The 14,985-nt window shown below is 40.7% G+C and overlaps 3 protein-coding genes across 3 annotated transcripts in view; 1 reads left to right on the forward strand and 2 right to left on the reverse strand.

The window, feature by feature from the left end:
- The window catches only part of calcr (calcitonin receptor), a 28,937-nt gene extending 25,066 nt beyond the window's left edge, over positions 1-3,871 (reverse strand). The window contains exon 1 of the mRNA XM_088318192.1: positions 3,537-3,871. The gene's annotated coding sequence lies outside the window, so the exon portion shown is untranslated. The remainder of the gene's footprint in view (positions 1-3,536) is intronic.
- A 6,738-nt stretch (positions 3,872-10,609) lies between these two features.
- On the reverse strand, positions 10,610-12,260 carry tfpi2 (tissue factor pathway inhibitor 2). Its single transcript, XM_088318193.1, has 5 exons — positions 12,101-12,260; positions 11,828-11,998; positions 11,237-11,416; positions 10,988-11,161; positions 10,610-10,868 (listed from the first exon to the last, which is right to left on the reverse strand). Exons 1-5 carry the CDS (start codon positions 12,171-12,173, stop codon positions 10,798-10,800), a joined length of 669 nt encoding a protein of 222 aa, XP_088174319.1. The 5' UTR covers positions 12,174-12,260; the 3' UTR covers positions 10,610-10,797.
- A 1,322-nt stretch (positions 12,261-13,582) lies between these two features.
- Positions 13,583-14,467, forward strand: gngt1 (guanine nucleotide binding protein (G protein), gamma transducing activity polypeptide 1). Its single transcript, XM_088318194.1, has 3 exons — positions 13,583-13,652; positions 13,750-13,848; positions 14,026-14,467. The coding sequence occupies exons 2-3, from the start codon at positions 13,753-13,755 to the stop codon at positions 14,149-14,151; spliced, it is 222 nt and encodes a 73-aa protein (XP_088174320.1). The 5' UTR covers positions 13,583-13,652; positions 13,750-13,752; the 3' UTR covers positions 14,152-14,467.
- The last annotated feature ends 518 nt before the right edge of the window (positions 14,468-14,985 follow it).

Below are 14,985 nucleotides of genomic sequence, written 5' to 3' on the forward strand. Positions count from 1 at the left end.
ATAGTGAGTGAGACAAGCTTTTCAAAGAACACTGCTTCAATGCTTTAAATGTAAATTCATCTCTTGGCACAAGAACTCTCAGAAGTGTCTTTTGGAGTGCCTTTAGTCAGGCATAAAGACTAAACATGTTCCACTGCTGCCGTTTTAAATGTATGAATCACAAGCAGCACATTCTCTAATCTTTAGATGGAAACCAGAAATGTGGAAATAACCCGGAAAAGACCTGTGATAAAATGAAGGGTTACTTTCATTTGGATTGTTTTTCTCCTTTTTGATTCAACCCAAAGATGAGAATTGAGGACATGGCTCTTAATATTTCCACAGCTAACTCGTTCAAGTGTGCCTTTAGAGAGATTGACTTTTTGCACTAGGGAGTCAAAGAGGGCCTTCCCGAGACTCTTCCCACAAAGTTGGCAGCGAAGAATTGTCCCCAAACTATTTGGTAGGATGACAAATTGAGATGCAGGGAGGGCATTTTTCCAACCCCAGATTGATAACCCTCTTTTTTTTAAAGACCATTGCATCCCGTGTCAAAAGTTATTTTCAATAGATGCCGCTCAAATCGAGTTGAAGGTAAGACTGCTCTAGGTTGGAAATAATTTGATCATCATAGCTCTGGCCTTGGCTCACATCAGCACATTTCTTTTCCCTTTTTTTCTTTCTTTTTCTTTACTGCTCCACACTGATTGCTTTTGGGAGGCTGCACACTGTCGTCTGCAAGTGTTTTGAAAAGCTATGGCATTTATATCCAACTCGCGCAAATGTGCCTCTAAAGTTCCAGACGAAATTGCCAAATGGCCAAAGCAGCATCTTAGAAAGTGGCGAGATGACTTCTTAGAAAGGCAGCTCAGCAGTTCCCCCGGATGCGAGCAATCAATCCTGCAATCCTTAACACACACGTTCTACTTCTGTTGACCCGACTAGTGATAGCGAGTGGACAAGAAGAAGCTTAAACGATGAGGAAAAAAACAAAACAAAACAATGAAAGACAGTCGAATGGTAAAGGAAATCAATAAGCTGTCTGGCTGTGAAGGGATAGTGTACTAAGTCAAAATGACCAATGTCTCTTAGCGCACACGCTGTGCTGCCCTTGGGGGAGGAACGTTAGCAACATTTATTGCTTCCTTTCATTCCATCCCTCTTCAAAGGTCGCCTGCAATTTAGACGAGCCCATAATGTCACTTTCTGCAATATTCCATCGAGCCACAAGATCAGTTCTGTTTGTCCTCCAACTGTTGTATCTCCTTCTCCATTCATTCTCCATTACCCTTTTGTGGTGAAAGTTATTTCAATGCTTGGATTATTTTGGTCAAAAGCAGGCAGATTGATTTGCTTTCTGAGTGGAAGTCATGTTGACAAAGCCACGGTACTCCAACGCCACCTTCATGCTGGGAAGTTTTCACATTCTCACAAAACAACGAACATTTTGGGCTTGACTTCCACTTTAATGCATGATGCAAGTTGGTAGTCGGCCCCTTTGGGTGGATGACTATAAACGCGTGACCTTGAACGATCATCAAAGTTGCAGAGAAAGTAAAATGGAAGAGAAGAAGGCAGATTGTTTCTTCCCAGTGGTTCCATCAGATTTGAGACAGGATCGGACAATAGAGAGATTAATACTTGAGAAGTAAAAGTGAAAAAACAGATTTTTGTGTCAGGAAGGTTTGCATTAATACCGCAATTTAAATTATCTCTTGAACTTTGTGAATATAAATCCCAACTGTGCAACACATTTTTCTCTTAACTCACAGCGCATTAAAAAAAAAATAAATCAATAAAACCACACATCTGTCAGTTCTGTTCTAGCACCACCTATTGAAAATTCTGCAGCAGTTCACCGCACAGATGATCTTAGTGAGTGATACCACAATTTAATGAATCTAATGGACTTAAATTTGCAGTGAGTTGAAGCACAAATCACTTTTCATCCCCCCCCCCCCGTCCAGCACCAGATGTGACAGACGTATTCGGACAATATTTAAGTAGAAAGATGCCCAAAAATTTCGAATTCCACCCACTGTCCAGCACAACTTCTGAGCACTCCGATAACTGCAACATCTGACCATCAAATGCAAGATTAGGACAGCAAAGCTTCCAGGAGATCATTTCCTTTGAATGAAGCCCGTAGTTGAGTAACATGACGGCTGGACAAGGTCTGCAGATGTTGCACGTGAAATACCAACAAGCAAGTGAGGTGTTCACTGTGCTCTGTGAATTGCTCATTAGTATGGTGAGGGGTCAAAGGTGAGGGCTCGTGTACTGTGACGCGTTCTCGACGAGCTGCGATTTGTTCTACAAGTCGTAGCTATGGAGTCAATTAAGCCACGCGTCAATCGAGCCAATTAAGATGGCCGCGCAGACAGGAAGAGTGACATGCGGCACCGCCGATGAATAAAACATGCGGCATTAGCGCGATTACTGGAGTGAAATAAGAACAGGCAGCAGGTAGTCTGCTGACCTTCGCTATTCGACGGATCTCAATTACAAATTTGTGCGAGCGTGTGCGTGCGTGAGCGCATTCCCGTCCTTTTTGTCCATTTCTTACATTTGAGTGCCACGGAAATGTATCACATCCTGTGTGTTTTTTTTCCCTTCTTTTTATTTAACCTCGCTAAGGTCTCGTTGTCTGACCTTTCAAAGGCAGACAGATGGGGAATGATGAATGACAAAGTGAGCCGCGAGGCACCGAAAGCAGCGAGACACGTTGGCAAGTCTGCAGGGCGCTGCACATATCTCAGTCTGCCTGTCAACATGGATCTCCTCAGTGATGTCTCCCTCATTCTGAGCTATTACTCTCATGTTCCTCCAACAGCCTGCCTCGGTCTGTGGCTGTTATCGTCTTCAGTAGCGCACACCCGTGTTCGGGATCTGCTTGAAACGCGCACTTGATTTTTTTTTTTTGTTGGATGTCATGACAGCCGCCAGTTAACACAGTTGAGTCCCCCACACAGGAGGCCCAAATGTAGCCACACATGACGCTTACGGGGACAGGTGACAGAATCCCTTTGCTTTCTCTATTTGTAAATATGGCATCAGTCTAAAAGTGAATGCAACGCATGCTGTTGGATTTGGCATAAGATTGATCTTTTCCTGCATGCATAATTAATCTTATAGCGAGGTGACGCTCATTATTTTAGTTTAGTTCCAGTATTCTTTGAAAAGCGAGGGATGTTCTAAAAATATACTCTGATTTGCATATTGCATTCCACCTCCGAATGTAGTTCCTTATATTGGCTGGAAACAAATCGGCACAAGTCGGCTCGAATATTTTCCAATTCAAATACACCCAGATCAATACGAGTCGATTGCAAAACCAATGATTCCTGCAGGACTCCCCCTGTGTGAGTTTTACTCCTCCATCCTCATGTATAAGGCACAGCACGGTTAATCGCATTATTTACTTTGCTAGAAAAAAAAAAACCTGCCATGTAAAATGAAAATAAACAAGCGTGGGATGCTGTTGCACAAAAGATAAGCAGCAAAATAGTCAAACAAATGACTTCACTTTTATTTGAACAATGTAAATAACGACTTACCAAACTGCAATAGATATAAATAGCAGCCCCAAGAATGCTTCAATCGGGAGTAAAAAGCCTCTTCTTCCAGCAAGTCGGCAAATCAGTCAAAACTTTTTTCCTCCAAGGATGATTAAAAGCCCCAATTATTACGCAATCTTGCAATGGTTTTGCAGGTGTGTGTCTACCTTTCACCGGGCAGAGCCTGAGGTCTATGTGCACGAGCAGTGCGCCAATGTGTGGCCGCGAGGAGCCGTGACAGCCTGCTGACTGGCCGCTCCTCTTGCACCAGCGATCAGCAGCCTGCGCTTTCAACGGGAGCTCCTCCTAGTCTCCCCGCTCCCAGTGCGCGCTGATGTCTGTGTACGTGCATGTGCGTGGGTGTATGCGCGTCGTGGGCAAACCCCCCCACCCCCACCCCACACCCCCTAGCGTTTAGTTTAAATAAACCTGCAGGGAGTGAGACGAGGATGGCATGCGTCGATGTGCGAATGCCACTTCACAGCTAAATTAAATATCACTGGCTTAGAAATGCCTTACATTCCACTGTGATGTTAAGCAATTGGCTTGCTTCATTTATACAATATTGTAAAATATTTCAGTAATACATGCATGAAACGATTTTTATCAGGTAATGGAATCGAGGTGTCTTTGGCGCTGCCGATACCAACCGCAGATACTTAAGACATTAAGACCTCCTCGGCAGTAGTTGACCTTATATTGGCCGCAATTTGAAACGTCTGGGAATCATTTGCTTCATTAAAAAAAGGACACACAGTCGTCTGTGCAAAGTGATCTCCGAAAGAGTGAATACTCGTCTGCAAAAATTGATAGAGAACCTCCCCAGGATTGATGGACAGATGGAGCAAGGGAAGGAATGATCACGCCTTCCACTTAATGGACAAACTGCTGGAGCGGATGCTTAATTTGACAGATGGTTTAGTGGACAGACACGATGCATGGATCTTTGCGTTGCTTCATTGAGGGCTAGTTGGATGATTTAATGGTTGGCTGAATTGTTCGTTTTGATTATACACATATTACGCACACAGGATGCTTTTTTTGCACACGGGGATGCACACGTATGTCCCCTCGGGCAGCTGCGAGGTTGTGCAGCATCACCAGGGTAGTGGATTTTTCATTTTTTTTTTTTCATTTTATTTTTCTTGTGTTGAGTTGCGCCGACGAAATGAAGAATCTTATTGGCCAGAACAATAAGCCCACGTTTTTTTATGTTAATGGATGACAAACGGATGGATCGATGACTCAGTTGACTCAATTTAATCGATTAATGATGGCTGGAGGATTGAGCACTTGTTGGATGGATGATAGATGATAGTTACTGATTTATAGATGAATGGGGTGATTAGATTTCCAAGAGTAGGTGGCTTACACAAGCAAGTTGGTTCAATGGACAGATTAATTGATGATAGATGGATTTTTTTTTTCCTGATAGTTTTCCATATGATGGCTCTGTGGTTGGAGGGATCCTGATCAGTGTTGCAAGAAAAGTTAACTCATCTGACTTTGGGCAAAGGCCAGACTAGACTCTTGAACTGGTCGCCAAGCAATCTCAAGTCGACAACCGTGCACATGCACAATCACACCGTCGCTGAGTTGGAACGTTTCTTTGCCATCTTTGACTAGTGTGAATATTTTTAGTTTATGTTGTGGCCAATGGCAGCAGCTCGGTTTTGCGGAGAATTCAACACTTTGAAGGTCAAACATCTGACTAAAGTACTCTTATGAGGGTGAGATGCTTAAAAGACATCGAGAAAAGACAAGAAATGGAGAATCTGCCTTTCCTGTGAATTTGGAAGGATTTTAGTGCCACATGGTGTTTATTTTTCATCGTTACGATGAGAAGTAAAAACTGCGGTGTGACTAAAACTAGTTGAGATTCATCAATCCTGTCAAATATAGCATGTGTGTGAAGTGCCAAATCAACAATCTGGACAAAAGTCGAGTTCGAAGATCTAAAATAGGTTGCGTGTAATAACAGGATATTTTTTTTTTGTCTGCTAGTCCATTGTGGAAATGAGATTGCGAGACAAGAGACAAAGGCAGAGCATCTGTTAAGCCAATATTTGAAATCTCATCTGTCTGTTGTCTTTTTTTGTTCCCCAACTTTACACCTAATGACTTTACAATCAGGTATTTTTCCGTCATCACAAATACAGCATTAATCCGTCTTACTCGCATGCACACGCATACACAAAGACTCTCTCACAGATGGACACCCACACGCACGCGAGTGAACATGTGGCCGCGTGTTTATGTTTTATAACCGCACCAGCTCTGTAGCCGGCTATGATGAGCAATGATGATGAGATAAGGGGGAACGCTTGCTCATCTTTCAGCAACTCTGAAATGGCCCGAAATGGAAAATGGCTTTTCTCTTAACTTGCTTACATTTTCCAACTTTTTGCAAGTCTTAACACTAATAATATTGTGTCGGGAGCCATTCCATTATTTTCTGCTTGTCACTACGGAACCTTTTAGCCTTCCGTCAAATAAAAAATGGCACGGTCCTTGCATTCTTCATGGACCAGGAAGTAGACGGACGACGAACAGATTTGGGGGTGAACAGTTGAACCTCGGAGGAGTCTTGCACTCCACTGACTGCTACTTTTATTTTTCCTGCTCCTCGAGCAAAAGTCACTCGTATCACGCAGCGCCATTATCTCATTAGCTATGCCTGCTGGCATACCCCCACTCAGATTAGTCACAGTTGCCGCCGGTAGTAGTCCAAAATCCCTCATTACTGCTCATTGTTGACTTGATGGCCGGTGGATCAATGAGGAGAACCGCGCCGTTTTGTGAGACACAGTCTTTGATTCGGGGGGGAATAACGATGCACACGAAATGACTGAGTGAGTGCGCCGGCAGCTTTGTTTTTGCCGCTTTCTGGCATGAAGAATGCCTTTTTTTTTTTTTAGGGACCGGAGACAATCCGGCAGATGGGACGTGACGGATCGTGCACGTCGATGATGAAACGATGCGGTGCATGCAGTAGATGTGACGCTTCAATATGTATTTTGAAATTGACCTGCGGTGGAATATATAGTCTCTTCACCTATCTCCAAGTCTCGTTAAAAAGCCACAAAGGAGTTTGGATTGCTGAGCGTTTGCCTTTGACACAATGCCTGGTTTGAATGTTTTCAGTGAATAGGAGGATGTTTCCATGTCGCAGCCGAATCATATCATTGCTGTCATACACACTTTGAGAATTTGTCACGGTAACAATCACGTTATATTTGTTTCTCAGGCTTTTGTGGACTTTCTCTAAGCTGTTTACCAAAAGAAAATCCTGGCTGGGGTTTTAGGCACAGACAAGGAGATCCATGGGGAAAAAAAAAAAAAAAGGGTACTACTGATTTAGCCAGTCACGCTGGTGTTGTTTTTGTGTTGTAGCATATATTTCGTCTTCTGTTTTTTTTTTTTTTTTTTGTCCAGCACTATACGAACAAGTATGTCAATTTATAGCCACTTTTCTAACTATAACTTAACATTAGTAATATTCATCCATCTGTTTTCTTCACTGCTGAACCTGATTTGTGTCATAATAGTAAACAATGCATTTGTTCACCCAGCCAAAAGCTGACGAAAAAGTCAATGAATGAACGCACTCGAGGCATTAATTGTAAATGATAACTTGAGTTGAATGAAATGTTGGCCCCACACCACATTCAGTGATATGTCGTTGCCATGACAACTATTTTTACCAAACCAATTGTTGGCGAATGGCAAGTCGTTCAAAGCGCACAGAAAAATCTTATTGGGCATTGAAAACTTTGGAGACGTGAAATTAAATTGACCTGTGAAGGTTATGCGTACTGCAGTGTTAAATATTTCTAGCTTTTTGTGAGTAGCGTAACACGGAGCAGCTGGTGTTTCCACTAAACAATATACGGTAGATATGTGCATTTCTGCTCCAACGGTTTGCCACCTGCTGTTATTCAATTCAGTTTCTGCTGGCGTGACAAAAGAACCATTCGTCACCTATTTAAACCTCAATCTGTTTGCTGGCGGAATCCTTCTCTTCAGTCAGGAGCGTCCACTTGTTTAGAACACTATTGAGCTGTCAACATGCATGAAAATTTGAAAAAAAAGATGAACCTTTGATTATCATGAAAATGCAGGATATGTCATGGTTGTCTACTGGCATGCATTATTTATTTATGCATTTATTTTATCCGAACAGTTTTCCTTTGCACCGGTGAGTCTGACTGATCTGACTCAAAGAGTTGCAGGCCGACTCGGTTGTTTCATTTTCTTAGTAGTCTGATGTAAAAAAATAAATAAATAAATAAAAGAATCCTGACACCTGAGTGAAAGCAGTGGATTTTCTCGCAACCTCAGGTTGTCTGCTATAGTATCACAAACAAACAAACAGAAGGAATTTTGCAGTCAAGTCCACAGAATGCCGGGAATCAGATAGAATGCACGAGTCGGAATTGCTGGAACTTTGATTCAAAAATCAATTGCTGCAGCAGTATTGAAGGCAAAGCCGGGTGTAATCACTTCAGTATTTAAAAGGAGGTTGCAGCTAATGGGAAGTTCAATAAGCATTGCATAAAGGTACTCACGCATTAACAAATTAAATTGGAACCGCAAGCAATTTTCTGGTAATCATTTATTAATCATTTTTCCTTAAATGTGCCTGGAAGTTGGTGTAGTGAGCTCGACGACATCATTTTGGAAATAGATGAGGAGTGAAGAGCGCGGTACATATACAGTTTTATCACCAGATATATCAATCATGATGCTGTGATCGGATCTTATTTACCCAGAGGAGGGTTATGGATGCTCGGAAAACATTGATGCTAAGTTTAGGATCACATGTCTGCTTGAGGGCGAAATGTCATTTAAAAAAAAAATAGCCAAACGCTGTCAGGCAGCAATTTATTTCATATAAAATTGTCAACAAACCACCCAGGAAAAAAAAGCAAAATGGGAAATTTCCATTAAAACTCGTAAACATTCTGGTGGATTTTTTTATTTTTTTTGCCAAAGCGATGAAAACTCAAGGAGAAAAAGAAAAAAAAAAATCCTCCTACAAACCACATTGTTAAATAGCTGCAATGAGTCAGCACTTGAGAAGGCTTTTCCAGTAACTCCATCGTGCAAAGTAACAATTACTTACACATATGATTGCATTAAAAAATAGTCGTGTAATTAAAAGCAATGTAATTAAGCCTGCATTGTAATTGAATGGAAATTCTGTTGCAGCGCTGAAATGTCATTCAGTTAATCGAATGCTTTAAAAGTGCCACCAGGGGTCAGCAAGGAATCTCTCCCATTTTAAAAGTGCACAGTATGCTGAAGCACTTCTCAAACTTCAACATTATCACCATTTAATAAATGGGCAAACGCGTTGCGTGAATATAGAAACTCAATGCTTCATCATTCCACCCGTTCATGCTTTTTTTTTAATAATAATAATAATAATAATATTCCCTTTATTAGTCCCACAATGGGGAAAATTCGAGATTCGAACCCAGGCCTCCTGGGGAGACTGGGTCCTGAACGCGGCTCCTTAGACCACTCGGCCATTAGATGAGCAACCGCTTGGCCTCATACAAACAGATACAAAGTGGAGGACAAGTTGTCAAAGTCAACATTGTGCTTGCAATTAATCTCCATTTCAAGAAGAAAAATGTTCCACATTGCAAGTGTCGATTAATTACCTCTTAAGAAGTACTACACTGTGCTGCCTAATGCAAGTGGGACCGATTCATCACAACACCCGGAATCCACGCTGCATCTTTTGTGATCACTATCAGACGAAAGTGGAAGACGGGGCTGTGTACTCATCCCATGTTTTGCATTTGTCATTAAAATACAGTGGAATTGTATTGCTACCGGCTTACGCACTTTATTTAAAATTTGAAAATACGGACAAGGAAGGATATGTTTTCCTCACATGGGAGGAGTCTAAATCCGTCAGACACTTGAAACACGATGGCGGTGTTGAGGAGCCGAGCATGATGGGGAAACTCCTTGTCTCATGATGTCGTCTATATAAATAGCTTAGCATTGTTTTCTAATGCCATGGGACATTTATGATCAGATATTACTATTTATATACCCAGTAGAACAAGGGGGAGGAGGTTCCTCTCCTGGCTTCTATAAATATTTGTGGCAATGATAAAATCTCACAGCCCTTCAGAAATAATGATGGATGTATCGGCGCGCTGGGGAAATATTTCCCTTCCATTAATATGACGTTTCCCATGCAGCACAGCTGAAAAAGATCAAATATTATAAAAAAAATAATAAATCAAGTATGTATCTTCATAGCGTGTCCTCATAATGTTCTCCATCACTACATTATCAAAACTTGTGGCGTCTGTTTTTTGTTCCTGCAGCCGCCTCCCATCCAAACAAGGTCCGAATGACCAGTCATGATTTCTTCCTTCCTCATTATGCTGAGGTGACTAAGTGCCTAAGAAAGTGCTAGCGGGAAGGAGTGAAAGTCACCCAAAGCCCTTTCAACTTTTTGTGTTCCGCTTTTTTAAACATAATAAAGGGTCTCGTTAAGTTAAACACACTAAGTGACTCAAATACAATGGAACCTAGTTTAAAAAAAAAAAAAAAAAAAGTCACACTGGTTGCCTTCGGGAAATATTGTAAATTTAATTAATTTCTTTCAAAGGTTAAACTGTAACCATCATTAACGGTATAGTATCAAGCGGCTATAACCGGTGTGTAGAAAACTAAAGTAAAGTAAAAGCACTCACCCTTTAAAGATGCTGATGTATAATTACATTAAATTTGTCATGTATTGTGTACAAAAACAGGCCGTAAATTTAAGATGAGATCAGCAATATTTCAATATGTAGCATTTTTGTAGTATTTTTATTTTGGTGCTGTGAGTTTATTTCTAATGCAAAGCATTTACATTAGCATCTGCTTGGCCACATTTTGTAAATTAAATAAATAAATAAAAAAATAAAATTGCCTTATGGTAATATATAACAATTGTTAAATGTCCTATTCTATGGTTATCAGTATGTTATCAACCCATATTTGCTTGTCTGTGTGTAATTTCATGCAGAAATTTAATAATACCAAACTGCTATACAAGCATATAGAAAAAAATACTTTATAAAATATAGATATTTATACAAAAATTGTGCTTCAGACAGTTTGAGTCATATAAAACATACATTACAATCATACAGTCTCAAAAATGCAACAGAGCATGTTGTCGTCGAAATCTAAAGACAGTAATACTTATTGAGGACAAATACAGATGCGCGTACAGGAGTCAATCAGCCTACGCTTGCAAGAAAGTGATGCGGTTTCGTCTCAAGCGTCTTATTTTTCCTTTGTTGCTCTTTTTCCCTCCTGAAACAAAATGTTTTGAAACATTAGTAATATACTCGCAAAGTGGCTTTCCCTTTTGAGCCCTCGATCCACGATAACCGAGCGACACTCCTCGAATTTCTACCAAAGCCTGCTCACACCTTTAACACACACGTCCATGCAGCTGTGCCTGGAAACAAAATTGTTGCTGCTCCCCCCGCAGCCTGAGTACATGAACTCCTCGCACGTCTTGGTGGTCTTGTTGTAGTAGTAGCGTGGGATGGAGGCCGAACATTTGCCTTTGTCCAGAGGGTCCAGGCACAGCACAGGGACCGCTGCAAATTAATAATGAGCAATTACTAAGAGGAAAAATCCAAATATACTCGCTCAAGCCCTCTGATATTACTCACTTTTTCGAGGGCTGCAGTACTCGTTGCAGGAGGTCAGATCCGGGAAGCGGTTGTCATTGCCCTGGCAGCCGCCGTAGTAGAAAAGCTCACACTGCATGCTGGTCATGTTGAAGAAATAGCGGCTGAAGAGGGCTCGGCAGGGCCCCTCCTCCATGGGAAACCTGCACATCTGAGGGATCTCTGGTTGGAGGGGAAAACAACGAGAGGTTGGGGTCAATCGGAAATTGGTTTTAAATCATTGGCAACATCTGCGCAGTTCCATACAAGAGATGAACGCTGTACAAAGCTCAACTTAACGGTTATTTAAATTCTTCTCTCTTTCACATGAAATGCGGCAAAGTCAATTTTAACAGGAGCAAATCTTAAAATATTTAGTTGAATTGCCAGACTTCAAATTTTAGCGATTTAGATGGATGGATGTAACCTTGAAATTTTTCAAAACATACAATGTTTAATTTAGAACTATTAAAATGACGGTAAGAAATTTCTATAATCATAAAATAACAATATTAGAAACCTTTTTTCTGATTTTATTCAATTAAATTCTCTCAAACAATTTGCCAAAACTTTAGCCAACATATATGAACTCACTTGGTATTCTAAAGCAAGTTTTGTGGCACTCGTGATAAGTCTTGAAGTTGTTGGCGTTGCCTTGGCACCCTCCGTAGTAGAACAGCTCGCACTTTTGCGTGATGGTGTTGTAGTAATAACGTCCCATTTCGGCTCTGCAGGGCCCCTCGTCGACTTGGAGGAGGCACACACCTGAAACAAGCGCACAAAAACACACATGCACATTCCAGTTGAAATCTACACAGCGATGCGGAAAAGTGCCCAAAAAAAAAAAGTTGCACGTTTGTGTCTTACCTCGGGGACGCAGCGCCAAGACTTTGTAAAAAGAGGACAAAAAAGCAAATAAGGCCAACAAGCAAAACTCCATTGTGCTTCCAGTGTGTTTCGCTGCTGCGTCTCTCCAAGCCAACGCCTGTTTTATAGTGTTGTGTTTCCTCAAGGGGGGGAAGCTCAGGGGCGGAGATGCAGTGAGTCAGTGCGATCCCACGAGCAGCTGGTTTAGTGCCAGGAGAAATTCATAGATGACATCACGTGGATGTTGCAATAATTACGAAAAGTGCAAAGTGACTAATTGCGTTTTTAAGTTACTCAGTAGGAAATGAAATGATCGAAAGTTGATTTATCCTCCGGGTGGTTGTGGCGGTGGGGGGGGGGCATCTAGACCCCCAGGGGGGTGGGGGGCCAAGTAAGAAGGACCATGTATTATGTCTCGTTAGAATTTATTAGCTGGTCTGCATTCTGATGCTTTGTGCTGGGACAAACTGTCATCATTACTTTTTTTTTTTTTTAAATAGATAACACATTCCTACTTACTGTCGTGTTTTTCCTTGTCATCCTCTTCATTTTTTTTGTCTTTATACATGACAGACCCAGACTAACTTTCTGTTTTCTTTTTTTTTTTTTTTTTTATCAGTGGCGCGGGGGAAAATCCTAATATGTCCAACATCATGACTTTTTAAGAGAGCCCCAAAATGTTTTGTTCAACATTGCATTTTCAAACAAGCCATTTTTCAACACTTTAGATTGCTCTACAACTTGGAAAAAATAGCACCCACACGTGTGAATTGTCCTTTTTTTTTTTTTTTTAGATTTATGTAAAAATATAACATTTATTCAATTGTTACAAAACAATATAAAATATATAATTATTAACTCACAACCACTCACTCCGAAAAATAATTTTCTGCTTTTTTTCCGTTGACTGTATCCTTTTAAAACAAGTCATAAATGTCGACTCATGATCAGGATTTGTTTTCTCTGGCATGCTTGCTTTATTGCAGAGAAAGTAAGCACCGATAGTCCTCATTTCCGTTGTTCATTGTTTGCAACGCAGGAACGATGTTGGGGTCCAATTCTACATCCTTGTTGTTCTTTTTCTTTCGTATCTGCCAAAATAACGATGCAGTTGTTAGTCTTTATTAATTTGCTTCCAGGCTGTTGGGAAAGTACCATGCAGCCTTGCCACAGACAAGAATGCACCTTGACGGGAGAAGGTTAAATACTGATAAGCCCTTTTATCAAGGTGACCTGATAGAAGGCACACCACCTATGACTCATATCTGGCTGGTCCAGAAATTAAGTTTGCAGAAAAGATTGGAGAAATATTTTGCAGCCTTTACATCTCATTCTAAGAAAACTCCCCAAAATAAACCCTGAATGATGAAATTCACTCTACTGTCAAAAACACCCTTAAAATCCAGGCTTGTTCCCACCGGGGTCTTCTTTCAATCAGATTAGGAGATTAGGATCATTTATGAAGATTACTTTATAAAGCAGATTTAGCGGAGGAGAAGAAGGATTCTTCTGCAGGACTGTCGCAGTGAACGACTGCTGCCTGCAAGCAATCGTGAGTAGCATTTCAAAGATTATTCCTGGATGCTTTTCAATGATTTATCTTGTGTAGAAACTTTTTCACGTTTTCTTTTTTTTTTTTTTACTTTTAGACAATGCCGGTCATAAATGTTGAGGACCTGACAGACAAGGACAAGGCTCTGATGGAAGTTAACCAACTTAAAATTGAAGTGAAACTTCAGAGGTGGTTGGTACGTTTTTCTATTTTTAATGGACTAAATGAATAATTCCGTGCTTGCTCGATGTGATGTGGCAAAGCTTTTAGTATTTCAGACCATAACGGCATTTGAGAGAGACAGAGAGGAGTGGTTGAAGTCAAATAAATTGTTGGATCATATGGGCTGATATCTGCTACGTGTTCCCTTTAGACATCTAAATGCTGCGAGGAGATCAAGGACTACATTCAGGCCGGAGTGGACGAGGACACTCTTGTCAAAGGCATTTCAGAGGAGAAGAACCCCTTCAAGGAGAAAGGTGGCTGTGTCCTTTGTTAGACTGAACATGAAGTGTTCTTCATATCTGCGATTAGCCGCCAAGGACATTTTTCCTGATCTCCCAAGACGGATTTGCAGACTGAGAAGACTAGAAGGGAATAACGGATGAAAGAATTGATAAGTCTTTGTAAATTACAATCCCCAGCTTCTGGCCACAACTATACAATTTTTTTTCTTTTCAATTTCACTGAAATTTTATGTATTTTTTGCAAAGGTTATATTTAATGCTTCCCTCTCATATGTAAACAGGAAACAAATAAGCCAGTGCGATGCCCATACAAAGTCACCTCATTAAATGTGCTTGTTTATAATTCAACCTGACTCCATCAATCATTTCTGAAGGTTACATCTTAACAGTGTGGACAAATGTAGAAAGTATCAGGTCTACATGAGTCAAATATTCTAAAATATGCTTAAAATAATATTAAAAACAACAATTTTAAAAGAAAATGTGCAAAGTACCATTAGCTGCAGTTGTGCATCATTGATGAGGATTGGGTCAGGGGATGTGGATGAAAGGAATGGCGCATTTTGAGGGTTTGATTTGCTGCCCCTTAATAGACGATTGTCACTTGTGGGGAGGGGTTTGGCAGCTGGAAGATTTTCATGGTTGATATGCATCTGGTGTATTGCCTGGCAAAGATCTTTTGCTGCACTTTTCATTTTTTCATCAATCGGGGGTTATAAGCCCCGTCAGTCCTCCCCTTTGCACGCACACTATTTTGCATAGTGGTTGGGCCACTCATTATTATTACTAGTAGTAGTATTTTTTTATTGTATAATTATTCTTACAATAATAATTTTTAGTAGGATATTTCTTTTATATCCATCTCA

Source organism: Idiotropiscis lumnitzeri, chromosome 16 (assembly GCF_059441095.1).
Source record: "Idiotropiscis lumnitzeri isolate Australia: NSW breed Sydney's pygmy pipehorse chromosome 16, RoL_Ilum_1.0, whole genome shotgun sequence".
Taxonomy (NCBI): domain Eukaryota; kingdom Metazoa; phylum Chordata; class Actinopteri; order Syngnathiformes; family Syngnathidae; genus Idiotropiscis; species Idiotropiscis lumnitzeri.

Coding starts and splice junctions, on each gene's coding strand:
- gngt1 (XM_088318194.1), top strand. CDS start 13,753: ATGCCGGTCATAAATGTTGAGGACCTGACAGACAAGGACAAGGCTCTG. Junction 13,849..14,025: donor TGAAACTTCAGAGGTGGTTG/GTACGTTTTTCT, acceptor TGTTCCCTTTAG/ACATCTAAATGCTGCGAGGA.
- tfpi2 (XM_088318193.1), bottom strand. CDS start 12,173: ATGGAGTTTTGCTTGTTGGCCTTATTTGCTTTTTTGTCCTCTTTTTAC. Junction 11,999..12,100: donor CTTGGCGCTGCGTCCCCGAG/GTAAGACACAAA, acceptor CGCTTGTTTCAG/GTGTGTGCCTCCTCCAAGTC. Junction 10,869..10,987: donor CATGGACGTGTGTGTTAAAG/GTGTGAGCAGGC, acceptor ATTTTGTTTCAG/GAGGGAAAAAGAGCAACAAA.